The sequence below is a fragment of the Tyto alba genome, unplaced genomic scaffold, assembly GCF_018691265.1.
Source record: "Tyto alba isolate M040663 unplaced genomic scaffold, T.alba_DEE_v4.0 Super-Scaffold_8, whole genome shotgun sequence".
In the NCBI taxonomy this organism is placed as follows: domain Eukaryota; kingdom Metazoa; phylum Chordata; class Aves; order Strigiformes; family Tytonidae; genus Tyto; species Tyto alba.
Window position 1 is genome coordinate 24,838,200 of NW_024881329.1, and position 24,143 is coordinate 24,862,342.

General features: G+C 70.2%; 5 protein-coding genes across 10 annotated transcripts; 3 read left to right on the plus strand and 2 right to left on the minus strand.

The window, feature by feature from the left end:
• The first annotated feature begins 37 nt into the window (after window positions 1–37).
• LOC122152538 (Fc receptor-like protein 3) lies at window positions 38–5,338 on the plus strand. Its single transcript, XM_042784925.1, has 11 exons — window positions 38–187; window positions 1,304–1,324; window positions 1,412–1,660; window positions 1,981–2,244; window positions 2,340–2,624; window positions 3,155–3,424; window positions 3,531–4,019; window positions 4,112–4,195; window positions 4,734–4,755; window positions 4,862–4,980; window positions 5,069–5,338. The coding sequence occupies exons 1-11, from the start codon at window positions 130–132 to the stop codon at window positions 5,191–5,193; spliced, it is 1,986 nt and encodes a 661-aa protein (XP_042640859.1). The 5' UTR covers window positions 38–129; the 3' UTR covers window positions 5,194–5,338.
• On the minus strand, window positions 5,302–7,403 carry LOC116964871 (high affinity immunoglobulin epsilon receptor subunit gamma). Of its 3 annotated transcripts, none has more exons than XM_042784839.1 (5): window positions 7,312–7,403; window positions 6,840–6,931; window positions 6,586–6,627; window positions 6,250–6,270; window positions 5,302–5,755 (listed from the first exon to the last, which is right to left on the minus strand). In XM_042784839.1, exons 1-5 carry the CDS (start codon window positions 7,367–7,369, stop codon window positions 5,708–5,710), a joined length of 261 nt encoding a protein of 86 aa, XP_042640773.1. In that variant the 5' UTR covers window positions 7,370–7,403; the 3' UTR covers window positions 5,302–5,707. The 3 variants fall into 3 exon arrangements, with proteins under 3 accessions (XP_042640773.1, XP_042640772.1, XP_042640771.1); XM_042784838.1 differs by having other exon boundaries at window positions 5,302–5,949; XM_042784837.1 differs by having other exon boundaries at window positions 5,302–5,949; window positions 6,250–6,273.
• Window positions 7,404–7,841: 438 nt separating this feature from the next.
• LOC116964877 (NADH dehydrogenase [ubiquinone] iron-sulfur protein 2, mitochondrial) lies at window positions 7,842–13,664 on the minus strand. Of its 3 annotated transcripts, none has more exons than XM_042784802.1 (14): window positions 13,531–13,664; window positions 12,955–13,061; window positions 11,774–11,964; window positions 11,000–11,120; window positions 10,709–10,821; window positions 10,539–10,613; window positions 10,319–10,396; window positions 9,998–10,083; window positions 9,485–9,604; window positions 9,209–9,338; window positions 8,996–9,091; window positions 8,686–8,769; window positions 8,124–8,181; window positions 7,842–8,023 (listed from the first exon to the last, which is right to left on the minus strand). In XM_042784802.1, exons 1-14 carry the CDS (start codon window positions 13,635–13,637, stop codon window positions 7,986–7,988), a joined length of 1,404 nt encoding a protein of 467 aa, XP_042640736.1. In that variant the 5' UTR covers window positions 13,638–13,664; the 3' UTR covers window positions 7,842–7,985. The 3 variants fall into 3 exon arrangements, with proteins under 3 accessions (XP_042640736.1, XP_042640737.1, XP_042640738.1); XM_042784803.1 differs by lacking the exon at window positions 13,531–13,664 and adding an exon at window positions 13,428–13,443; XM_042784804.1 differs by lacking the exon at window positions 13,531–13,664 and adding an exon at window positions 13,134–13,143.
• A 2,684-nt stretch (window positions 13,665–16,348) lies between these two features.
• Window positions 16,349–20,720, plus strand: LOC116964872 (A disintegrin and metalloproteinase with thrombospondin motifs 4). Its single transcript, XM_042784842.1, has 9 exons — window positions 16,349–16,806; window positions 17,780–18,103; window positions 18,364–18,496; window positions 18,593–18,763; window positions 18,875–19,161; window positions 19,256–19,442; window positions 19,552–19,727; window positions 19,800–19,975; window positions 20,062–20,720. The coding sequence occupies exons 1-9, from the start codon at window positions 16,669–16,671 to the stop codon at window positions 20,468–20,470; spliced, it is 2,001 nt and encodes a 666-aa protein (XP_042640776.1). The 5' UTR covers window positions 16,349–16,668; the 3' UTR covers window positions 20,471–20,720.
• A 998-nt stretch (window positions 20,721–21,718) lies between these two features.
• Window positions 21,719–24,106, plus strand: LOC122152501 (beta-1,4-galactosyltransferase 3-like). 2 transcript variants are annotated; one of them, XM_042784796.1, is made up of 6 exons: window positions 21,722–22,170; window positions 22,332–22,567; window positions 22,643–22,833; window positions 22,922–23,044; window positions 23,239–23,343; window positions 23,434–24,106. In XM_042784796.1, exons 1-6 carry the CDS (start codon window positions 21,918–21,920, stop codon window positions 23,927–23,929), a joined length of 1,404 nt encoding a protein of 467 aa, XP_042640730.1. In that variant the 5' UTR covers window positions 21,722–21,917; the 3' UTR covers window positions 23,930–24,106. The 2 variants fall into 2 exon arrangements, with proteins under 2 accessions (XP_042640729.1, XP_042640730.1); XM_042784795.1 differs by having other exon boundaries at window positions 21,719–22,170; window positions 22,332–22,833.
• The last annotated feature ends 37 nt before the right edge of the window (window positions 24,107–24,143 follow it).

The window sequence follows — 24,143 nt, forward strand, 5'->3', positions numbered from 1 at the left end:
CATCCTCATCCCTCGCTGGTGACCGAGCACGTCCCCGACGTGTGCTGCCAGTCATGTGTGCTCCCCGGGCCGGGGCGAAGCCCTGGGGACGCGGAAGTCGCTTCCTTCCCCTTTCCTCAAATAGCTGCTATGCAAAGGGCCCCACCAGTGCCGGGGATGGCCAGGAGCGCGGCACTGCTCCTCTGGGGTGAGTGCCTGGGCACGGGTCACAGGGCTGGGCACGGGGCCCGACGCCACAGGGATGGGCGCCCGGACCCCCCGGCGCTTTGGGCTGAGGCAGAGCGTGGTGGCTCTGAGGGACTGCTGGGTGGCTGCGGGGTCCCCCCAGGTCCCAAACACCAGCAGAGCCAGCACGTGGGGTTGTACCTCTGGTGTGCCTGGGGCCGTGGGGCTAGGGATGGGGTGACAGGGAGGAGGGGACAGAGATGGGGGCACAGGCATCACAGGGATGGAGATGTGGGGACTGGCACCACGTAGCTGGGGTGGCTGTGGGGGTGGAGACACGGGGACAGGGCTGTGGGGTTGGGGACACGGCAACGATGGGGACGTGGGGATGGAGATGTGGGGATGGAGATGTGGGGACAAGCACCATGCAGATGGGGCTGTGGGGACAGGTGCTATGGGGATGGGACTGTGGGAACAGGGCCATGTTCTGTGGGGAACCACCCATCCATGGGGATGGGTGCCATGGGGCCGGCAGAGGTGTCCCCAAACCCTGCGCCAGCCCAGGGGGGTGGTGGCAGTGTCCCCGAGCCCTGTTCCATCCCGGGGGGTGGTGGCAGCGTCCCCAAGTCCTGTTCCATCCTGGGGGGATGGTGGCAGTGTCCCCAAGCCCTGTTCCATCCTGGGGGGATGGTGGCAGCGTCCCCAAGCCCTGTTCCATCCCGGGGGGGTGGTGGCAGTGTCCCCGAGCCCTGTTCCATCCCGGGGGGGTGGTGGCAGCGTCCCCGAGCCCTGTTCCATCCCGGGGGGGTGGTGGCAGTGTCCCCGAGCCCTGTTCCATCCCGGGGGGGTGGTGGCAGCATCCCCAAGCCTTGTTCCATCCCGGGGGGGTGGTGGCAGTGTCCCCAAGCCCTGCGCCAGCCCGGGGGGGTGGTGGCAGTGTCCCCGAGCCCGGCACCAGCCCGGGGTGGCCATGCTGCCCAGGTGCGGTGCGTGGGTGGCTCTGACGCAGCCGTGTCCCCGGGGCTCTCCCAGCTGCCCTGGGAACCGTCCCCCCGTCCTTTCCCATGGGTGCTGGTGTCTCCGTGGGGGCAGCTTGGGGACAGCCCCCACCCAGCCCGTCTCCCTTTATCCTTTCCAGCCCAAGCCCTCGGCCTCGCTGGTGAGTCCTTGCTGCCGGCCCCCAACCCCACTGTCCCCAGACCCTGTCGGTCACCCTGGCAGGCTGGTGTCCCCTGTCACCCCGCAGGTGCCCAGCCCAGCCAGCTCATTCTAACCCCCCCCTGGATGACGGTGTTCACGGAGGAGGAGGTGACGCTGAGGTGCGGGGGGTCCAGCTCGCCCGGCCCCACTGACTGGTACATCAACGAGCAGCTCTGGTACCAGGCAGGGCCCGACCACATCCGCATCTCCAGGAGCCGTGCCGAGAGCATCATCTACCGGTGCCGCAGCCCCGGCGCCAGCCTCAGCCCCCCCATCACCCTGACCTTCTCCGAAGGTGAGGGGCAGGATGGGTGCCCCCGGGGCTCTGGGTGGGCTCTGTTTCACAGCCCTTCTCCCCTTGTGTGCTGGGAGCCCATCCCCGTGCACACAGGTGTGTCCATGCACACACTGGCTGCATCTTCTGTGTGTCGCCGGGGGCATCCCTGCGCACACCAGCACATCCCCGTGCGTGTTGGGGGCATCCCTGTGCACGACAGGTCCATCCCCTGCGCACAGCGGCTGCATCCCCGTGCACACCAGCGCGTCCCCGTGCACACCGGCGCGTCCCCGTGCAACAAGAGCCCACCAGCTGCATCCCTGTGCCCTCTCTTGCAGACTGGCTGGTGCTGCAGGTGCCAGCGCAGACGCTGCTGGAGGGGGACACATTGCGGCTGCGCTGCCGGGGCTGGAAGGACAAGGGAATCACCCAGGTGTTGTTTTACCGCGAGTGGAAGCTGCTGGGGAGGCCGTCCCAGGGGACCGAGCTGCGCCTGCCCACCCTGCAGCTGCACCACAGCGGGCGCTACCACTGCGAGGCCACCGTGCGCCACATCATAGCGCAGTGGCGTAGGTCGGTGCTGGTGCCGGTGGTGGTGGAAGGTGAGCGCCCACTCCCCAACACCCACCCAGCGGGGTGCAGCCCCCCTTCCTCAGTGGGCTCGGGGTCACCGTCCCCCTGCCTGGATCCTTCCCAGAGCTCTTCTCGGTGCCAGTGCTGCGCCTGGAGGGCCCGGCCGAGCCCCCCGAGGGAGCGCCCCTCACCCTGGGCTGCCTCAGCCGCCTCAGCCCCCTGCGGCCCCTCACCCGCCTCCAGCACGTCTTCTACCAGGACAAGGTGGTGGTGGGGGGCCCCCAGGACTCCCCCCAGCTCCTGCTGCCGGCCGTGGAGCTGTCCCATTCGGGGAACTACTCCTGCGAGGTGCGGACGGAGATGACCAGCGTGCAGAAACACAGCACCCCGGTCACCATCACTGTGCACAGTGAGTGTGCAGGAGGGATGGGGATGTGCCAGGGCCCTGCAGCCCTCCCCAGGTCCCCGGGTTCCTCCTTGGCACCCCACATCCCTCCCCATGTCCCTCCATCCTTCCCTGGGATCCCTCCATCCCTCCCCAGATCCCTCCCATGCCTACCTGTGTTTCTGCATGCCTCCCTAGGTCCCCTAATCCCTCCCCAGGTCCCCCCATCTCTCTCCACGTCCCCCCATCTCTTCCCAGGTCCTTCCATCCCTCCACATGTTCCTTTGTACCTCACCAGATCCTTCCATCCCTCCCTGGGGTCCCTCCATCCCTCCCCAGGTCCCCACAGCCCTCCCAGTGTCCCTCCATCCATCTCTGAGTCCCTCCATCCCCACCTGGTCCCCCCCATCTCTCTCTGGGTCCCTCCATCCCTCCCCAGCTCCTTCCAACCCTCCCCAGGTCTCCACATCTCTCCCAGGGGTCTCCTCCATCCCTCTCTGGGTCCCCCCCACCCCTCCCTGGGTCCCCTGTCCCTCCCTGTCTCCTCCTCGCAGGGGTCCCAGTTTCGGGGGTGTCCTTGGTGGTGCAGCCCCCTGAGGGGGAGGTGGCGGAGGGCGACCGCCTGGTGCTGGGCTGCTCGGTGGCTGCGGGGACGGGGCCCCTCTCCTTCTCCTGGCACCGGCAGGGCTCGGCCGTGCCGCTGGCCACCGGCCCCCGCTACGAGCTCCGCGCCGTGCGGCAGCGGGACGGCGGCCGCTACCACTGCAGGGCCACCAACGGCGACACCGCGGCGGACAGCCCGCCGCTGTGGGTCAGCGTGCTGGGTGAGCAGGGCCCTCTGGCTTCAGCTGCCCCCCACCCACAGCATCACCTCGTCCCGTGCCAGGGGACGGCCGCTGCCACCGGCCTGACCCCCTCTCCGCCTGGCAGTGCCAGTGGCCGGTGTCGCCATCGCGATGGAGAGGATGGAGCCATCGGTGCCGGCGGGCGAGAGCCTCAACCCAGGCTGCTGGGTGCAGGCGGGCGAGAGCCTCAACCTGAGCTGCTTGGTGCAGGCGGGCGAGAGCTTCAACCCGAGCTGCTCAGTGCCGGCGGGCGAGAGCCTCAACCTGAGCTGCTCGGTGCCGGCGGGCGAGAGCCTCAACCTGAGCTGCTCGGTGCCAGCGGGCGAGAGCCTCAACCTGAGCTGCTCGGTGCAGGCGGGCACCGCGCCGGTGACCTTCACGTGGCTGCGGGACGGGCAGGAGCTGAGCTGGGGGCCCGTCCTGTCCCTGGGGACCGTGGATCCGGCGCACGCCGGGACCTACCACTGCCTGGCCACCAACCGCCTCGGCACCCACCGCACCTTCCGGGCGTGCAGCCCGGCGCTGGCCCTCTCGGTGATGCAGCCGAAATGGGGATTGAGGCAGCAGAGCACAGGTGGGGGCCGTGATCATTCACCCCCCCCCCCCGGGGTCCCCTGGCCCCCCAGCCTTGGGGCTGACCCGGGCTCGTCCCCACTCTGTCCCCAGCCATCGCCACGGGGCTCAGCGTGTCCCTCCTGCTCCTGCTCGCCGCTGCCATGGCCTGGCACCTCCAGCGCCGGCACCACACGGGTGGGTCACCCACACTGGTGGTCCTGGGTGGAGTGAAAGCCCCCCACACCATCCACAGAGCGCACCCCACATCTCCCATCCTGGCCAGGGCTGGGCCCGCGGTGCCTGTGGCTTGGGGTCCTGGGAGGTCCTGGGGGAACCCCCTGCTTGTGGCCCATGTCCCCCCATCTCATCTGGGTGCGTGGGTCTGAGTCCCTGGAAGGGATAGGTTGGGGGTCCCGGAGGTCTAGAGGTCCTGGGGGGTGGTGTCTCCTCTCCTTCCTGGCCAAGCTGGGCTGAGCCCTGTGGTCCTTGGCTTGAGGTCCAGGGGGTCCTGGGGTGCCTCGGGGGCGTCTCCCTGCTTGCAGCCCACATCTCCCCTGTCTCATCTGGGGTCTGGCACCCCCAGACAACACTCATCCGAATCCCTGGTACCACCAGCTCTGAGTCCCAGGGTCCCCCCCTCCCTCCTGGGTGTGCAGGGCTGAGCTCTGGGGCCCTTGTCTCGGGGTGCCGGGGGTCCCTCACCGCTCACCCTCCCCCCCCCTTTGCTTTGCAGCCGCCAGGAAGAGCCGGGTCAGGTGAGCAGGGGAGGGTCTGGCCAGACGCCCCTTTCCCGGGGGCTGGGAGAGCAGCTCCCCCTCTCCCCCATCTGCCCCTGCCCCAGGCGTCCCCTTGTCCCCACAGGGACCCCACTGCCTCCCCGGAGCCTGAGGGTCGCTGGCCGGAGCCCACAGCCCCCCCCGGGGCGCCGGGGGACGGGGAGGTGCTGTACGCACAAGTCACAGTCGCCGAGCTGGGCGGAGGTAAGGTGGGGGGGGGGGGGGGATGGGACACGCCGCCCACGCGTGTCACCGCCGCCAGCACGGGTCCCCGAATGGGTTTCTCTTCCAGGAAGTTCCCCGTCCCGGTCCCCCCGCTCCGCCCCCCCCCCGGAGTCACCCGTCACCTACGCGGTGCTGCCGGGTCCCCACGCGCGGCTGCGGCTGCCGAGCGACATCTACGAGAACGTCCCGTGACATCCGCGGGACGCTGGGGATGCCACTGCACAGGGTGTCCAGCACTCCCCATTCCCTCTCCCCTTGCTCCCCGCTCCTGGGGGGGATGGAGGAGCTGTTTCCACGGTATTAGCCTCAAAATACAGGTTTTTTGGTTAAACAGGAAGAAATGGTGGTTTTCCTCCCCGGGAGTACCTCCTCCACCCAGAAACGTGTGCCAGCAGCGACCAGGAGCCAGTGCCACTGTCCCCAGCCCCACGGTGTCCCTGGCCCCATCCTCATCAGACGGTGGCACTGTCCCCGGGGGGTCCCCGGGGGGTCCCTGTCCCCAGCAGACCGTGGCACTGTCCCTGTCGGGTGCCCAGCCCTGCTGGCAGTCGGTGCCAGCGTCCCCATTCCCAGCTCTCCCCCCGTCCTTACAGAAACCCTCCTACCCCGTTTGCACATGCTGCTGCTTTACGAGGCGGGGGGGGGTGCGCATCAGAAGCGGGGGGCAGCACCCCCCAGTCCAGGGCAGCTTCAGCACTCCGCAGGCTCAGGGGGTCCGGGCACAGCGGGAGGCAGTTCGGGGCCAAACCCAGCCCTTTCCAGGAGGAAAAAGCTTCATTTCTCCATCACAGTCCCAGGAGGGGGGGGCTGAGGGGGGTAGGGGGGGTCCCCTCAGCTGCTGGGGACAGAGGGGGGGATGAGGGGCGGCTGCGGTGTGGCGGCAGGACGGGGTCAGGAGTGTTTGGTCTGGAGGGTTTCGTACAGCTCCTGGCCTTCGCTGCTGAGGCCCTGTGTGGAGGGAGGGGGTTACGGGGTGCCTGTGTCCCCCCCCGCCACTCCCCCTCCAGACTGTCACCCCACCGCACAGACTTCCCACCCAACATGGGCCCCAGGGGGCTGGGGATGGGGGCTGCACCCAGGGTGGGTGCTCCCGAGGCTGGGGGGGGTGGGGGGAGGAAGGGGGACAGGGCACCCCCCAAGTTACAGCACATGCAGCGGGGGGAACCCCTTCAGGGACAGCAGCCATCAGCAGTGCCCCCCCAGGACAGGGCCCCCCCCCCGGGACGCATCACCCCCAGGCTGACTTACAGTGTAGATGGCTTCTTCTTTCTGCTCCAGGAAAGAGAAATAGAAAGAGCTGGGGAGGGTCAGGGCAGGGGGGGCAGACATGGACACACCTGCCCCCCACCCCCGCACCTCTCCCCTCACTCCCTGGGGAAGTTTCCCAGGTTTCTTTCCCCCAGTCTGGGACCACCAGAGCCCCCCCGACCTCCCCAATTCCCCTCCACTTCCCCTTCCACAGCTGCAGCACTGGCTGTGATGGGCACTGTCTGGGGCGGGGTTGGGGGGGGGCAGGCCCCCCCCACGGGACCCCAGCCCCAAAGCTCCCCAGTCCCAGCTGCCCTTTGCTGACAGCGCCATTACCTCCGTGCCGGCTCCCTTGGGCAGCGCTCGGTGGGTCAGGAACTGCAGGGGGACGAGGGGTTTGCCCAAAAGCCAAAAAAAAATAAAAAAAGAAATAAGAGGAGGAAAAAGCCCTGCATGGGCAGGGAAGCCCTGAGGCACCCGCTATGGCATGCCAGGGGGTGTCATGACCCCCCAAAAATGGGGCCCACTGGAGTTTAGCTGGGTCCCCGAGCTGGGGACAGGGGGGCTGCGGGCCAGATCCTGGTGCTCACCTTGAGGCGGCAATAGAGGACAGTGAGGACGATGCCGTAGAGGAAGAGGATGGCGTCCAGGATGTAGCAGAGCTCCGGCTCCATCAAGGCTTCTGGGGAGGACGGAGAGGGGGGCAGAGGGGAGTCCCCGGGTCAGCATCGCCCTGGGGCACGTCCTGCACCCGACCTGGTCGCCGAGAGCTCGGCTCCGCCGCCTCCGAGCGCGGCCCCCTCTGCGCCAGCGACGGCGGAGGGTCCCGGGGGGGCGCAGGCGGCACCGACGCCCCCTCCAACGGCGTCGCAGAGCCCCAGACCCACCGGGACTCACGCTGGGGCGCCCCTCTGCGCCACAAGCACCCCGGGGGTGGCCGTGGGGAGGCTTCACCGGATCCCGGCTCGCCCCAAAGGACGAGGACGCCGTTCAAGGAGCCAACCCAACAGCCGTGCGCCCACCCCGCCGCTCCCCGTCCCCGCGGGACCCCCCCGGCCCCACCTGCCGCCGGGGTCCGCAGCAGCAGCAGGGCGGCAGCGAGCAGCAGGCAGGTGCCCATCACCGTGCCGAGCAGGGTCCGGCAGCTTGGGGCTGTCACGCTGGAGTCAGCGACCGCAGAGCCACCGCCGCCTTCCTCCCCCCCGCCTCGCACCGCCCCCACTTCACTTCCCCCCCGCTCCCCCCAAAAAGGAACCGGCCAGCGCAGCCGTCCCCTCCTCCCGCAAAAGGCGGTGGGGACATTGCTCAAGGGCCGGGTGAGCTGTCCCCTAGGCCCGCCCCAGCCCTGCTGGCACCCGGGCCCTGGTTTGGTCACCCGGGGGGGGGCTGCAGGGGCACCCACCAGCCCCCCGGGGTGAAGGCTGTCGGGGAAAGCCTGCGGTCTGCAGGAGCTGGAGGAGAAAGCCCAGGGATCCCTCCAGGCTCCCTCCCGAGATCCTCCGCCCGGGAAGGGCTGTGACCACGGGAAGGGGAAGCTCTCGACCACAAGTCTCACGTGGGGAAAGGGAGGAAGAACGAGAGGTTTCAGTGGGTTTCGGCCGAAGCAGGGCTGGACAGGCAGGACCCGGTTTAGTCTTTATTTGACTCAGCTGAGGAAGAGGGTGCAGGGGCACCGGGGGAACCCCCGGCCTGGAGCAGCACACACAGCAGGAGATGGGCACGGCGCGGCCGCCACCTCACCGATCCACTTCCCCAAAGACGATGTCCTGCGTGCCTGGGGGAGGGAGAGGGGTCAGGGCACGACCAGCCCCCCGGCATGGGGAAGGAGCCCCGCCGAGAGCCGCAGGAGCCCCTGGCCCAAGGAGGGAACGTACCGATGATGGCCACGACGTCTGCCAGCATGTGGCCCTGTGACATCCGATCCAGACCGGCCTGAAGCAGAGCGACAGGGACCCTCATGAGCCTGCAGCCCCCCACTGGAGACCCCCCGAGCACCCATCACCCTGGCCCCAGGCCTGCCAAGGCAGGAGGGGGACGGCTCTGCCCCCCGGCTTTGCACAGTGGTGGGACGGCCGAGCAGGGCAGGGCCCAGCTCACCACTTCCGGAGCTGGTGTTGCGCTGTCAGGGGGGGGCCCGCTCCCCCCGGGGCTGGGGCAGGCAGGGGAGGGGGTGCTGCCCCCACCAGCACAGCCTGGCAGGGAGGGAAGTGGTCAGTTATCGGCAGAGGAAGGAAACCAGCTCTAGCAGCAGAGGCACGAGAGGTGCGTTCGAGTCCCAGAGGGGCCCCAGGGGACACGCAGGCGGTGGCCCACGGACCCCTGCCCCAGCCCACCGTGGTGGGGCCACGCTGGAGCAGGCCCAGCGAGGGGAGAGGGGAGGCAAGCTCGTCCCCTCCAGCCCAAATCCCACCCTCGCCGCGGCGGTGCCGCTCCTACCAGGTGAGCGAATCCCGGCGCCTTGATCTTGCAGCGGTAGGGGCGGCTGCTGCCGTCCGAGACAAGGTAGATGCCGAACTCGCCCTGCAAGGACACGGGGACAGGGTGGGTGATGCCGTGCCACTGTCAGGGGGCTGGGGCTCTGTCTCCCAGCTGCAGCATCCAGCCCTCCGACACCAGCCTGGTGCGAGAGCACAGTCCTGGGGGCAGAGCAGCCCACCCCACTGGGGACAGGAGCACTGCCACGTCCCCAAGAGCCAGCACACCCTTCACCATGTCACTGTCCCCGTAACGCCCTGAGAAGTGTCACCTTGGGGGCCTCAATGGCCGTGTAGGTGGCTCCGGGGGGCACCTGGTAGCCCTCCGTGTAGAGCTTGAAGTGATGGATCAGGGACTCCATGGAGGCCTGTGGGGAGAGGCGGGCACCGTCACCAGGCCGGGCCCAGCCGAGCGCGACAGACCCCACCAGCAAAACCCTCAGCACAAGCACCCGACGTGTGGCGGGGGAAGGAACCGCCTTTACCTTCATCTCTGCACGCTTGGGAGGGGAGATTTTGGCATCGTCTACTTTGATCTCCCCCTCAGGCATCTTGTTGAGGCACTGGAGGATGATACGGAGGGACTGTCGCATCTCCTCCACGCGGCACAGGTACCTGTGGGACCCCCGCGCCGCTCAGGACCTGCCCCCCGGGTGGTGGGCGCCCCATGGGGAAGCCCCAGCCTCAGTGCAGGCCCACGGAGGAGGCGTGACCCTGCCGAGACCCCCCACGGCCCCGGGCAGAGCCGGGGGGTGACGTACCTGTCGTAGCAGTCGCCCCGGGAGCCGATGGGGACGTCGAACTCCACCTGGTCATAGACGTCGTAGGGCTGGGTCTTGCGCAGATCCCAGTGGATCCCCGAGCCCCGAAGCATCACCCCGCTGGGCGGAGGGAGGCAGGTGAGCAGCCCACCCAAAGCAGGGGTCCCAGCCCCACGCCAGCTCCAGGCCCTCCCTACACCCCAAAGCGGACCCCGACACGGGGGAAAGCGGCCACGTGTCCCCCCCTGCACAGACCCCCCAGCCCTGAGCAGCAGGCACGGGAGGACACCCTGGGGACATCGGGTGGGTAGAGCCAGACAGGACACGGCGTCACAGCTCCTGCCGTGCTGTGGCCACCGCCCTGACCATCACCGGGTATCACCGGTCCCCAAGACAGCTCCGATCGGCCCTAGGGACTCCCACTGATCCCTCTGGCGGGGGGGACACAACACAGCTGGGCAGTGGCAGGAGGCTGAGCCCCTCCGGAGCATCCCCAGGAGCCCCCAAACCCACCTGAACCCATAGTTGAGAGCCTCCTCCGCCGTTATCACCCCGATGTCGACGGTGCGGTTCTTCCAGATGCGGTTGTTGGTCAGCATCTGAGGGCAGCAAGGTGTTAGTCACCCGTCCCCCGCACCGGCTGCCCCTCCTGACTGCGCACCCTCTCTCCTGACCCCTGTCACCTTGTCACCACTGCCGCAGGAGGAAGAACCCCGCGCTGGCTGAGCCCAGGGCACAGGCCACGCAAGATCCCAGCCCTCAGGGTGCTGGGAAATGGGGACTGTCCCTCCCTCCCAGGTTTCGAGCAGAAGCCCAGCTCCCGTCCTGCCTTACCTCCTCCACCTCGTCTACCCGTATGGAGAAGTTCTTCACGAACTCATAAATGTCGTCCATCAGCCCCAGGGGCAGGTCCTGCGTGGGAGGAGAGGGGAGGTCAGCCCGTGCGTGGCCAGTGGCACTGGAGGGGCCATTGCCCACGCAGGGACACCCCACTCATCCCTGCCAGACTGGAGGGGCTCTGCAGGGAGCCGGGGCACGGCGCAGCCCCCCTTACCTGGTGCACCCCGCCAGGGCGGATGTAGGCAGCGTGCATCCGTGCCCCCGAGACCCGCTCGTAGAACTCGAACATCTGCAGGGACAGAGGGGATCCCGCTGCATCCTGGCACAGAGGGGCAGCACCAAACCCCAAATCCGCTCCCCCGGCACAGCTGCGCTGCCCTTTACCTTCTCCCTCTCCTCAAACATCCAGAAGAAGGGGGTCATGGCCCCAATGTCCAGCGCGTGCGTGGTCACGGCCATGATGTGGTTGAGCAGCCGAGTGATCTCTGCGAAGAGGACTGGGGGCAGAGGGGGCACAGGGGGGTGAGCACCCCACTGGGGAGGGGGAACAGGGGCTGAGCCCCCAGAAAGCCAAGTGCTACAAGCCCTCAGGAGGACAGGCAGGAGCGCCTGCCTCCGGGACGGGAGCTGGGGCCCCCGTGGAAACGGTACGGGGGTGCATGGGGCCACCCCCACCTCGGATCCACTGAGCCCGCAGGGGGGGGCGGATGTTGAGCAGCTTCTCCACAGCCAGGGAATAGGCCTGCTCGTTGCACATCATGGAGACGTAGTCCAGGCGGTCGAAATACGGCAGCGCCTGCCGAAAGAAACGCGTCGGCGGCAGCTGCCGGCACCCGGAGCCGGGCAGCGAAGGGCCGGCACTGCCAGGAGCACCAAAGGCCTCGTCCCAGCCGGGGGGCGCTGGGACGCAGCCCCCAGGCACGGCGTCTTCCCAGCTCAGGGCGCTGTGAGCACCGTAGCAGCCACGCAGGCGGCCCAAAAGCTCCGGCCCCGGGCTGGAACAGCCCTGTCTCGGGATACAGCGTGCGGGAAAACAGACAACATCCCTCTGCCAGAGTTTTCCAGCTCGCAGGCACTGCATGCTCAGCACACGCCAGCTGAGAACCGTCTCTGCCATGCAGCTGAGCATGGCTGTCACGGTGCTCCCCCCCCCGCCCTGGACTATTTCAAGCTCCATTTCTGCTGCCAACAGAAAGGTTAAACCCAGTTGGAATAACAAATCAGCAGGGTCTGTTTACAAACACCACTGCAAACCCTGACAGGCAAATAAATCCCCTCCTAACGCATCTAGAAGGCTGCTGACGTATCTGGTGAGGCAGCTGCTGACAGATGGATGCCAACAGCCCCTCGCCTCCTAGCTTCCTCACCCAAAGGGACACCCCTTGCTCTCCCCACAGACAGACACCAGCCCCCGGGATGGAGAAGCACTGGGAGCCTGTTGTGCCTTACCTGGAGATACGTCTTGTACTCGATGAGCTTCTCAGTGCCTCGGTGCAGGAGGCCAATGTGGGGGTCACACTTCTTCACCGTCTCCCCGCTGAGCTCCATGACCAGCCGCAGGACCCCGTGGGCAGCTGGGTGCTGGGGCCCAAAGTTTATGGTCAAAGTCGAGACATTCTTGTGAGGCAGAGGGTCCTTGTCTGCTCAGGGGAAGGAGAGAGGAGAGTTAGGCGGGGAAGAACATCCACCCCCCCAGAAGTGTCGCTGCCTCGAGCCTTTCCCAGCAGCACGGACACACAGAGTGGACACTGGACAGACGTCCAAGCTCAGCACTTGGCTGGACGTCAGCAACGCAGCTTCCTGGCCGCCAGCTCCCGTCTCGGCCCAACGCCAGAGCCCTAGGATGAGTCCAAGGGCTTCCCGCTCCTCCCAGTGCGTGGGGAGCCAGACGGCTTCCTGGGGCTGGGGGGCTGCGGCAGAGACCCGGCACGGGGAGGTTTGCAGAGCCAGCACGGGGAAGCGAGGGGTGCAGAGCTCAAAGCCGGCAGGAGCCCCTTGCAGCAGCCTGAGGTGAAAGCTCCCGGGGGACTTGCCCCGTACACCTGCACTCCCTCAGAGCCGGGCACCCACACGATGCTCGAGAGAACAAGACACCCCCCGAGCGCCCACCGAGTCCCCAGTGGGCACCCACCAGGCAGCCAGTGAGCCCCAGTCCGGCCCCGAGCACCCACCAAGCAGCACCCCTGGGTACCCAGGGGCCTGGGAGACCCCCAGACTGGGCCGGTACCTCCCTGAGCCCCGGGCCCCAGCAGACACCCAGCGAGCCCCACACTGACACCGGGAACCCTCCGGTCCTGCGTAACCCCCAACCCGACATCCCCCAGCCCTCCACGGGACCCCGAGCACCCACAGGGGCTCCAACGAGCTCCAGGCTGGCTCTGGAACCCACGGAGCAACCCCCAAGGGTGCCTGACACCCCCCCAGAGACCAGCCGGGGCACCCCACACCCTCCCAATGGCTCCCAACACCTCAGGGACCCCTCGCCCCTCCGGTGCCCATTCCGGGCACCTGACACCCCCCAGGGCCTGGCCCTCCCCGCTCCGGGGCCTCCCCAGACCCTCAGGGACCCCCCGCGGTGCCCCAGGCTCTCCCGGAGCCCCCGCCAAGGGCGCCCCCCCCGCCGCCCTCACCGTTCCAGGGTGGCGGCACCCACTTCTCCGTCTCCTTGCTCGGGTACATGATGGCGCCGGCGAAATGCTGGGCCCACTCCACATCGGGCTGCCACTGCCGGGCTGACCTGCGGGACGGGACCGGGACGTCAGGGGAGGCCGGCGCCCCGCTGCCCCCCCGAGCCTCCCGCCGCTCTCACCGGGCCGGGGCCCCCCCCCCGAGCCTCCCGCCGCTCTCACCGGGCCGGGACCGCTCCCGGCCCCCCCCCCCCAGCCTCCCGCCGCTCTCACCGGGCCGGGACCGCTCCCGGCCCCCCCCCCCGAGCCTCCCGCCGCTCTCACCGGGCCGGGACCGCTCCCGGCCCCCCCCCCCCAGCCTCCCGCCGCTCTCACCGGGCCGGGACCGCTCCCGGCCCCCCCCCCCGAGCCTCCCGCCGCTCTCACCGGGCCGGGACCGCTCCCGGCCCCCCCCCCGAGCCTCCCGCCGCTCTCACCGGGCCGGGACCGCTCCCGGCCCCCCCCCCCCCGAGCCTCCCGCCGCTCTCACCGGGCCGGGACCGCTCCCGGCCCCCCCCCCGAGCCTCCCGCCGCTCTCACCGGGCCGGGACCGCTCCCGGCCATGCCGCCGCCGCCGCCGCCGCCGCCGCCGCCGCCCGCAGCCCCGAAGGTGCCCGCAGCCGCCCCAGCGCCCGCAGCGCCGCCATCTTGCCCTTGGCACTGCGCAGGCGCCGCTGCGGTGGGGGGCGGGGACTGGCGCCATGCTTGGGGAGGGCAGGTGAAGCCCCCGTCTCGCCGCCATATTGAGCGCGGTCAGCTCCGCCGCCATCTTTACGAAGGGAAAGAGCCGGGAATGGAGCGGTCGCCATCTTTGTGCCGGGCAGGGGCTGGCGGCGGGACGGGGCGGTCCCGTGGGGACGGGGATGGAGGGGACACGGGTGGGGATGGGGTTGGGGATGGAGGGGACAGGGGTGGGGACAGGGGTGGGGATGGAGGGGACAGGGGTGGGGATGGAGGGGACACGGGTGGGGACGGGGGTGGGGACAGAGGGGACAGGGGTGGGCACAAGAATGGGGATGGAGGGGACTGGGGTGGGGACTGGGGTGGGGACAGAGGGGACAAGGATGGAGACAGGGATGGGGGTGGAGGGGACACGGATGAGGACAAGGGCGGGGACGGAGGGGACAGGGTGCTGCCCGGAGGGGAGCAGGACGCACTGGGTGAAGGAGGAGCAGGGTGACCCAGTGTGATGGCAACAAAGGACATGTGTCCCCAGGCCTTCCTGCTCTGGGACTGTCCCCTCCCGTGACACACGCGGTGTCCTCATGTGGGTGCCTGGGGGGTGACAGGTACCAGGGTGCCGTGTGGGTGCCAGGGTACGGGGTGACCAAAATTGTCCTGTGTCCACCCCGGCCAAGCTGCCCCCCCAGCCGCTCCCCGCCCGGGGAGTACCCAGGCTCCGGCAGCTGAATTTGCCCCCCCTCGCAGGGAACGCGGGGACCATCTTGCTGTGCCAGCACCCCCCGTGTCCCTCGTCCCCCCCCGCCGGGGTCACGCAGGCTCCCATGGCCCCACTCTGCATCACCGTCCCTGGTGACGCCAGCAGCCGCCCCCACCCCCACGTCACAGCTGTTCGTGACCCGGCATGACTCACGGCAACCGCACGCGGTGATGCTGTCCAGATGTTGGCCGCTGGCCACCCCCCCACCCCCCGCTGTGGCACGGGGCCATCCTGCTGGGCCTGCATCTGGCCCCCGGGGGGGAGGCTGAGCCAGGAGGGGCCCTCCCATGCTGGAGCCCCTGCCAGCACCCATGGGTGCTCCCCACGGCCCAGACCCCAGACCTGTGGGGGATGACGGAGCTGGGGGGTGGTGGAACCGAGAGATGGATACTGGAGCTGGGGATAGTGAAGCTGGGGGATGCTGGAGCTGGGGCATACTGGAGCTGGGTGATGCTGGAGCTGGGTGATGCTGGACCTGGGTGATGCTCGAGCTGCAGGATACTGGAGCTGTGCATACTGGAGCTGGCATACTGGAGCTGTGCATACTGGAGCCAGCAGGTGCTGGAGGTGGCGGATGCTGCCCGTGGTGGGTCTGGAGGTGGCGGATGTCGGCCAAAGCAGATGTTGGCTCCCGGGGACACCAGCTGCGCCGGACGCCGGAGCCCGCGGATGCCGCGGCCCGTGGGAGACCGGCCCCGGCGGATGCTGGCGCCCGGCGGACGCTGCCCGTGCCGGCTGCCAGCCACGGCAGGTGCCAGCACCGCGGTGAGCCGCCGGTGGGCTCGGTGGGCTCCACACCCCACTGCCGGCACTGCGCCGGGCACGGCTGGGTGCTGGGCGGGTGCTGTCCCAGCCGGGTCCGTGGCTGCGATGCCGGCGGGGTCCCAGGGGTGCAGGGCAGCACTGCTGTGGCGCCAGCACAGAGGCCCTTTGTGCGGCAGCGCCGGGTGCCGCCGGGTCCCTTTGTGCGGGGCCACGTCACCCTGTTGTTCTCCCGGGGACGGCGGGGACGGCACCGGCACCAGCACCTGCACGGCAGCACCCACGGCCCCACGGGGCACCCCCAGAGGGGTGCTGGGGGCACTGGGGCAGGAAGGGAGGACAGGCCCAGCCCCCCCCTGTTCCGAGAAGGGAGGAAGCAGGATGCGGCCCATGTCCTGCCCCGCCGGGCTGGGGGCCAGGAGGTGACTGGTGTGTGACACAGCGGATGGCCGTGCTGGGAAGTGCGGACACGGGGTGGGGATGGAGGGGCTGACACCGGACGGGCTGGGGCGGAGAGGGCAGGGAGGGATGGAGAGAATGAGGAGGGATGGAGGAGACAGGGAGGGAGCGGACAGGCAGGGATGGAGGGGATGGAGCAGTGGGGTACTGGGGGGGGCAGCGGGTGCTGCAGAGTGGGGGAGCCCCCGGGGGTGCCCCCCAGACCTGTGCTCACCCCAGGCACCCCAAGGCTGCCCCTGGCAGATGCCCACCCCGACCCTGGCCCCCGCTGCCTGAGGGGGGCCAGGTGGGGAGGATTCCGGTGCGGGCATCCTGGTGAGGGAGTTCCAGCAAGGGGGTCCCAGTAAGGGGATCCTGGCGAGGGGGATCCTGGTGAGGGGGTCCCAGTGAGGGGGTCCAGGTGAGGGGATACCGGTAAGGGGATTCCAGTGAGGGGTTCCCAGTGAGGGGGTCCAGGTGAGGGGGTCCCGGCGAGGGGGTCCCAGTGAGAGGGTCCCAGTGAGGGGGTCCAGGTGAGGGGATACCGGTAAGGGGATTCCAGTGAGGGGTTCCCAGTGAGGGGGTCCAGGTGAGGGGGTCCCGGCGAGGGGGTCCCAGTGAGAGGGTCCCAGTGAGGGGGTCCAGGTGAGGGGATACCAGTAAGGGGATTCCAGTGAGGGGGTCCCGGCGAGGGGGTCCCAGTGAGGAGATGCTGCTGAGAGGATCCCAGCAAGGGGGCTCGCAGCAAGAGGGTCCCAGTAAGGGGATACCGGCGAGGGGGATCCCAGTGGGGGGATCCCAGTGAAGGGATCCCGGTGAGGGGGATCCCCCGGCCCAGCCCCGCTCCCGGGGGACGCGGCTCTGCCTTCCCGGAACGTCCCGGGGGGGCCGTGGCCCACCCCGCCGCCGGGGCTGCCCCGCTCCGCCCCGCCCGCCCCTCCCGCCCGTTAAAAGGCGGCGGCGGCAGCGGCAGAGCCGGTGGGGACCCGCTGTCGCCTCCCGCTGTCGCGGTGTCGCCGTGTCGCGGTGCCCGGGCCATGCACCGCGCGCTCCTGGCGCTCCTGGTCGCCGCTGTCGCCGCCGCCGGGGCCTCCCCCGGCCCCGCGTGTCCCGTAACGGCACCGGACGAAGCCGGGACGCGGTCCCGCGTGGGGCTGGCCCCGAGGAGAGCCAAGGTACTGCCGGCAAGACACGTCAGACGGGGATGGGCTGGGACGGGAATGGGATGGGATTGGCATAGGCTAGGACGGACAGAGGTGGGCTGGGACACACCGGACTGGGACGGACCGGGGCCGGCATGGACTGGGATGGACCGGGACCAGGATGGACCGGGATGGACCGGGACCGGGATGGACTGGGACCGGGATGGACTGGGACCGGGATGGACTGGGATGGAACGGGACCGGGATGCACCGGGGCCAGATGGGCTGGGACACACCAGACTGGGATGGACGGGGACTGGGATGCACCGGGACCGGGATGGACCGGGACCAGGATGGACTGGGATGGACCGGGACCGGGATGGACTGGGTTGGAACGGGACCGGGATGCACCGGGGCCGGATGGGCTGGGACGCACCGGACCGGGATGGACGGGGACTGGGATGGACCGGGACCGGGATGGACTGGGATCAGGATGGACTGGGATGGACCGGGACCGGGATGGACTGGGATGGAACGGGACTGGGATGGACTGGGATGGAACGGGACTGGGATGCACCGGGGCCAGATGGGCTGGGACGCACCGGACCGGGATGGAACGGGACACACTGGACCAGGATGGACCGGGACCAGAATGGGCTGGGACACACCAGACTGGGACGGACTGGGGCTGGCATGGACCGGGACTGGGCTGGGCTGGGCCAGGACCGGGCTTTCCCTCCCCCTCCCGGGGCACCGCAGGGCCCCACCGCAGGCGATGGGGCCCATGAGCAGCCGGGACCCAGCAGGGTCGGGGTGGCACCGGGGGCGAGGGGAGCGCTGGTGTGGGGCCCAGAGACATCAGGGTGCACTGGGCTGGCACGAGCATGGTGCTGGGGGGCACTAGCAGGGATGTACATGTTGATGGGGGACACCAGCTTGGGGTGGCTGGTGCTGGGGGGCACCAGCCGGTGCTGGTCCCCTGCCCCAGTGCCCTGCTTCCCGGCAGCGCTTCACCTCGGTGCCGCGGTACGTGGAGATGCTGGTGGTGGCGGACGAGTCGATGGCCCAGTTCCACGGCGCGGGTCTCCGGCACTACCTGCTGACGGTGCTGGCAGCAGCCGCCCGGTCCTTCCGGCACGGGAGCCTGGGCAACGCGGTGGAGCTGCGGGTGACGCGGCTGGTGGTGCTGGGCCAGGGCACCCCTGGGCCCCCCACCACCTCCAATGCCGCCCAGATGCTCCGCAACTTCTGCCAGTGGCAGAAGGAGCTCAACGTCCCCGATGAGGACAGTCCCCTCCATTTCGACACTGCCATCCTCTTCACCCGGCAGGTGGGTTGGGGGCGACCGCTGGGGGAGGCCCAAGGGGGTGCTGGGGGTGTTTCAGGGCTGTTTTGGGTCCCCACAGGGTGGTTAGGAGCTGGCAGGGCCCCTGGGTGCCCTCCAAGGTGTCTGGCTGCTGGATGAGCCCCTGGGGTGTCTCTGGGGTTTGGAGCTGGCGGAGTCCCTGGGGCCCACCCCAGGGAGTTAGGGTGTTGGCCAGGTTTGGGGGTGCCCCCAAGGCCCCCCCTGACAATCCTGCCTGCCCCCAGGACCTGTGCGGTGCGGCCACCTGCGACACGCTTGGCATGGCTGATGTGGGCACCGTCTGCGACCCGGAGCGGAGCTGCGCCATCGTGGAGGACGACGGGCTGCAGTCGGCGTTCACGGCCGCCCACGAACTGGGTGAGTGGTAGGGGGATAGTGGGGAGCCGGGGAGGCACCCACTGCCACCCGTGGGACCCCCCCCCCCGGCGCTGATGCCACTGTCCCCTGGCACAGGCCACGTCTTCAACATGCTGCACGACAACTCCCAGCCCTGCCGGGAGCTGAACAGCCGCTCTGGAGCCACCCGCCGCGTGATGGCTCCCGTCCTCTCCTCGCTGGAGCCTGGTGAGATGTGGTCCCCATGCAGCACCCGCTTCATCACTGACTTCTTGGACAACGGCCACGGTACGATCTGGCATGGGGTGGGGGGGTTGCAGCAGGCGGGATTCTGGTGCAGCCACGTACCGTCCCGGTGCCCTCGGGGACCCCCGGTGCAGCGGTGCCACGTCTCTGCAGGTCACTGCCTCCTGGACAAGCCTCCAGAGTGGCTGCAGTTTCCCTCGGCGCTGCCGGGCAGCGTCTACCCAGTGCTGCGGCAATGCCAGCTCGCCTTTGGGCCCAACTCGCGGCACTGCGGCGACCTGCAGCCGCCCTGCGCTTCGCTGTGGTGCACCGGCCAGGCCGGCGGCCGCTCCGTCTGCCAGACAAAGCACTTCCCGTGGGCCGACGGCACGCCGTGCGCGCCGGGCAGAGCCTGCATGGACGGGCTCTGCGTCAGCGCCGGCCGCATGCAGGAGCTCACCGTGAGTCCTGGCAGGGCAGCGCGGGGGGCAGCAGGGTGGGCACTCGCCCCCCAGCACCCCTTTGACCCCCTCACTTTGTGCTTCCTGGCTGCAGACGCCCGTGGATGGAGGCTGGGGGCCGTGGGGGCCGTGGGGCGGGTGCTCGCGGACCTGTGGCGGCGGTGTCCAGCTCTCCCGCCGCGACTGCACCGCGCCGGCGCCTCGCCACGGCGGCCGGTACTGCGAGGGAAAGCGCACCCGCTTCCAGTCCTGCAACGTGGAGGAGTGTCTGGGGAGCACCCGTGAGTGGGGCTGGACGGGGGTGGGGGGGCTTGCACCGGTCCCCGCCATGGGTGTCGGGGGGGCTGGGGACCAGCGCCAGTGCTGACCATACCCCGCCGCCACCGGCAGCCCTCACCTTCCGGGAGGAGCAATGCGCTGCCTACAACCATCGCCCCGACCTCGCCAAGGGGCTGCCAGCCCCCCTGGACTGGGTGCCACGCTACAGCGGCGTCCCCGAGCGGGACCAGTGCAAGCTGACCTGCCAGTCCCAAACCCTGGGCTACTACCACGTTCTGCAGCCGAGGGTGAGCGTCCCCGCACCCGCTGGGCACCCCGGGGTGCTGCCAGGTGGGCGCTAACGCCGTGCCATGCCGCAGGTAACCGACGGGACGCCCTGCTCCCCCGAGAGCACGGGGGTGTGCGTGCAGGGCCGCTGCATCCCCGCTGGCTGCGACCGCATCATCGGCTCCAAGAAGAAGTTCGATAAATGCATGGTGTGTGGCGGCAACGGCTCCGGCTGCACCAAGGTGTATGGCTCCTTCACGAAATCCCGGTGAGCACCTCAACGGTGGCGGTGGGATGGGTGGGAGGGGGGGTGGATGCCACCATCCCCCCTTCCAACCCCGCTGCGCCCCGCAGCTACGGCTACAACGACGTGGTGACCATCCCGGCGGGCGCCACGCACCTCCTGGTCCGGCAGACCTCGGCGGCGGGAGGCGAGGACGCGTTCCTGGCGCTGCGGCGGGCGGCCGGCGGCTCCCTGCTCAACGGGGGCTACGTCCTGGTGCCTTCCCCGACCGACGTGGTGCTGGCGGGCGGCGCGACCCTGCACTACAGCGGGGCCACGGCAGCCACCGAGACACTGGTGGGCCGGGGGCCGCTGCGCGAGGCCCTGGTGCTGCAGGCGCTGGTGGTGGACGAGCGGCGGCCGCCGCGCTTGAAGTACAGCTTCTTCGTGCCCCGGGCGCGGAGTCGCGCACCCACAGCCTGGGAGAAGCAGAAAGCCGAGATCCTGGAGATCCTCAGGAGCCGCCGGCGTGACAAGTAGCGGCACGAACGCAGCCGGGACGCGGCTCTGCCCAGGAGCGGCACCTATTTATTTGGTTATTTATTGCGCGCCGGGAAGAGGGGCACCGTCCACGGGATGGGCCCCGGCGCCGGTAACTGCATCTACCTCAGCCCCGCCATGGGCAGAGCGGGGGGACCCCCTGGGCAGGTCCCAGGGCCCCCCCCGGCGCAGCCACCCTGCTGTAATTTATCGTGGCACCGTTATTTAAAGCTATTTATGGATTCGGCCAGCTCGGCGCGTGGTGATGGGCACAGCGGTGCCAGGCACTGCAGCGTCCCTGGGGCGCAGCTGTGGCTGCATTAACCCCCCCTTGCTGCTCCCGGGATTTGTCCCCAGTGGATTTACCCCCCTCCCCAGGGTGCCACTAGCCCCCCGCCGCTCCCCAAGAACAGGGCACCACGAGCCTTGCCCAAAACGGGGCTTTATTGGGACGTTCCCGGCAGAGTGGGGCCCCTCACCCCAGTCTCCCCCACCCCCCAGCACCTACTCGTGCTTCTGTGGGGCCCGGCCGCGCACCCACCTCGCCGGGACACCACAGCACCCAGAGCGCGCGTGGGGGGGGGGGGGCACCCAGCCCTGGGGCAAGGCCCCGGGGCTCCGCAGGGATCGAGGCGGGGGGTCGTGGGTGGGCGCTGGGCGGGGCCGGCGCGAGTGGGGCAGGGCAGCAGCGGCAGAGTGGGAAAAGCACCAGGGGCTGCGGGGAGAGGGGGGACACGCGCGGCGGGAACGCGCGTGGCGAGAACACGCGTGGCGGGAAAGCACCGCCTCCCCCCCCCCCTCCCTCCGGGTCCTGGCGCCGCTGCCAATCAGGGCGCACCCCCCGCCGTGACGTTTGCCGTCGGGGCGGGGCCAACATGCGGAAGGGTGGGGGCGGCGTGCGCGGTTGCCGCGGCGACCGGCGGGGGAGGGGCTTGTAGCGGACACGCCCCGTCCGCCGTCGCCGGCTCGGGCTCCCCCGGGTCCCGCCGCCCGTCACCCCGGGACCCCGCCCGGCGCCCCGCGGGACCCCCGCCCGCTCCCCTCCACGCACGTGGAACCGCGTCCCCCCCTTTGCCGCCCGCGGCCGGGACACGCGGGGCGCGGCCCTGCCTCGCCCTCTCCCGCGCCAGCGCGGCCCCGTCCCCTCCCCCGTCCCCACCCGCGGGAGCCGCCTCGGCGGGACGCGACCGGCTGCCGCCCGGCCCCTTTAACGGCCGCCACGTCAGGGGGGCTCCGCCCTGCGCGTCACCGCGCCCCGCCCCGCTCGCCCTCGCTCTCGCCGTCCGCTCCGAGATGGCGGCGGCGGCCGGGCGGGGCTGAGGCGACGCCGCGGCCCCACGGCCCCCGGTCCCCGGCCCCACGGCCCCGCAGCCCCACGGCCCCGCAGCCCCCCGCGATGCGGCCCGGCCCCCGCCCGCGCTGATCCGCGCTGCCGGCGCCCCCCGCCATGCTGCGGCGGCTGCTGGAGCGGCCCTGCACGCTGGCGCTGCTGGTGGGCTGCCAGTTCGCCTTCGTCGCCTACTTCTCCCTGGGGGGGTTCCGCAACCTCACCTCCCTCTTCGGCCGCGCCGCCGGGCCCGTCTTCGACTACTCCCGCACCCACGACGTCTACGCCAACCTGAGCCGCCTCCTGCCCCGCCGGGCCCGCCCCGACCCCGCGCAGCCGCTGCCCTTCTGCCCCGAGCGCTCGCCCTTCCTCGGTGAGTGCGGGGCCGGCGCCCCCGCGCCCCCTCCCCGCTCCCGCCCGCGGGGCAGGGACCGGCCCCCCCGGGGGAAGCGGGGCCCGGCCGGGCCGGTGCGGGGCAGCCGCGGGGACCCCCGCCGCCCCACGGCAGCCCCCTTTGCTCCCGTCCCCCTGCAGTCGGCCCGCTGACGGTGAGCTTCAGCCGGGCGCCCGCGCTGGAGCAGATCCGGGCGAAGAACCCGGCGGTGCGGGAGGGCGGCCGGTACCAACCCCCCGCCTGCGAGGCCCGGTCCCGCACCGCCGTCATCATCCCCCACCGCAACCGCGAGACCCACCTGGGCCACCTCCTCTACTACCTGCACCCCTTCCTGCAGCGCCAGCAGCTCCAGTACGGCATCTACGTCGTGCACCAGGTGAGTCGGTGGGCGCCGGGGGCTCGGCCGGGCCCCTGCCGAGGGCCGCTGCTGCCAGCCCCCCTCTCCCCCCAGGCGGGCAACTCCACCTTCAACCGGGCCAAGCTGCTGAACGTGGGGGTGAAGGAGGCGCTGAAGGACGAGGAGTGGGACTGCCTCTTCCTCCACGACGTTGACCTCATCCCCGAGAACGACCACAACCTCTACACTTGCGACCCCTGGAACCCCAAACACGTCTCCATTGCCATGAACAAATTCGGATACAGGTGCGTGACCACGGTGGGCTGGGGGTGGGCGGTTGGGCCAGGAGCGAGGGGACCGGCCCTGGCTCAGCATCTGCCCCCCCTCTTACAGCCTGCCGTACCCCCAGTACTTTGGGGGGGTCTCAGCTCTCACCCCTGACCAGTACATGAAGATAAACGGTTTTCCCAACGAGTACTGGGGCTGGGGTGGTGAGGACGACGACATTGCCACCAGGTAAGATGCCACGGAGACCTCCCGGCCTCACCATCCCCCGTGTTCGTGTCCCACCGGGAGACACTGGCCGGGCCCTGGGACAGCGTCACCACGCAGGACGAGCGTGTGGGGGCCACTGCTGCTGCACGGGGGGTGGGGTGGGGTGGGGGGACACGCAGGTGGCACCCTCGGGTGACACGGTGGCATCTCTGCAGGGTGCGCCTGGCCGGCATGAAGATCGCCCGCCCGCCCGTCTCCATCGGCCACTACAAGATGGTGAAGCACAAGAGCGACAAAGGCAACGAGGAGAACCCCCACAGGTTGGGGGGGCTGGCAGGGCGCTTGGCAGTGATTGGGGGGGGGGGGCCCGGGCCTTGGCAGTCACGCTCCCCCTTCCTGGTCCCTTCCAGGTTCGACCTGCTGATCCGCACCCAGCGGATGTGGACGCAGGACGGGATGAACTCCCTCACCTACACGCTGCTGGCCAAACACCTCCACCCGCTCTACACCAACCTGACGGTGGACATCGGAACGGACCCCCGTGCCGGCCGGGGCCGCGGGGGGCCGGTGCCGGGCCACGAGGGCCAGAGGTACCGCAGCAGCACTAGCCTTTTCCGGGAGGAGATGCTGCGCAAGCTGCCCCGGGATGCCACGGGCTGGCGGGACCAGGGCCTGTCCCTGTCCCCGTGGTTGCCCACAGCCCCCGCACAGCAACCGCTGGTGCGTAACGGCACCCAGGGCAGCGCTGGCTCCCCGCCAGCACTGGGGAGCACCCAGCGCAGCCCCGAGGCTGCCGGGGAGGGTGATGCCCACCCAGGGAGCAGCACTGCTGTGGCTGTGGCAGGAGAAGAGGGGACCCTGCCCACCCGTGGGGCCAACCAGAGCCTGCCCCAAGGCACCCGCTAGCCCTTGGCCACCGCCGACCCCACACAGACTCCGCTCGCTGCGACCTGGTGCTGGGAAGGGGCCCCCGTCGTGCGCGGGGCGGGGAAGCCGCAGCTGGGCTTGTCGCACTGTGGCCTTGCTGGAGAGACTGGGGGGAACCGCCCGGGGAGCTGCTGGCTGTGGGGCCTGTGCCTGGTACTGGGGGGCACCCCTGGGGAAGGGGCGCAGGGAGAGC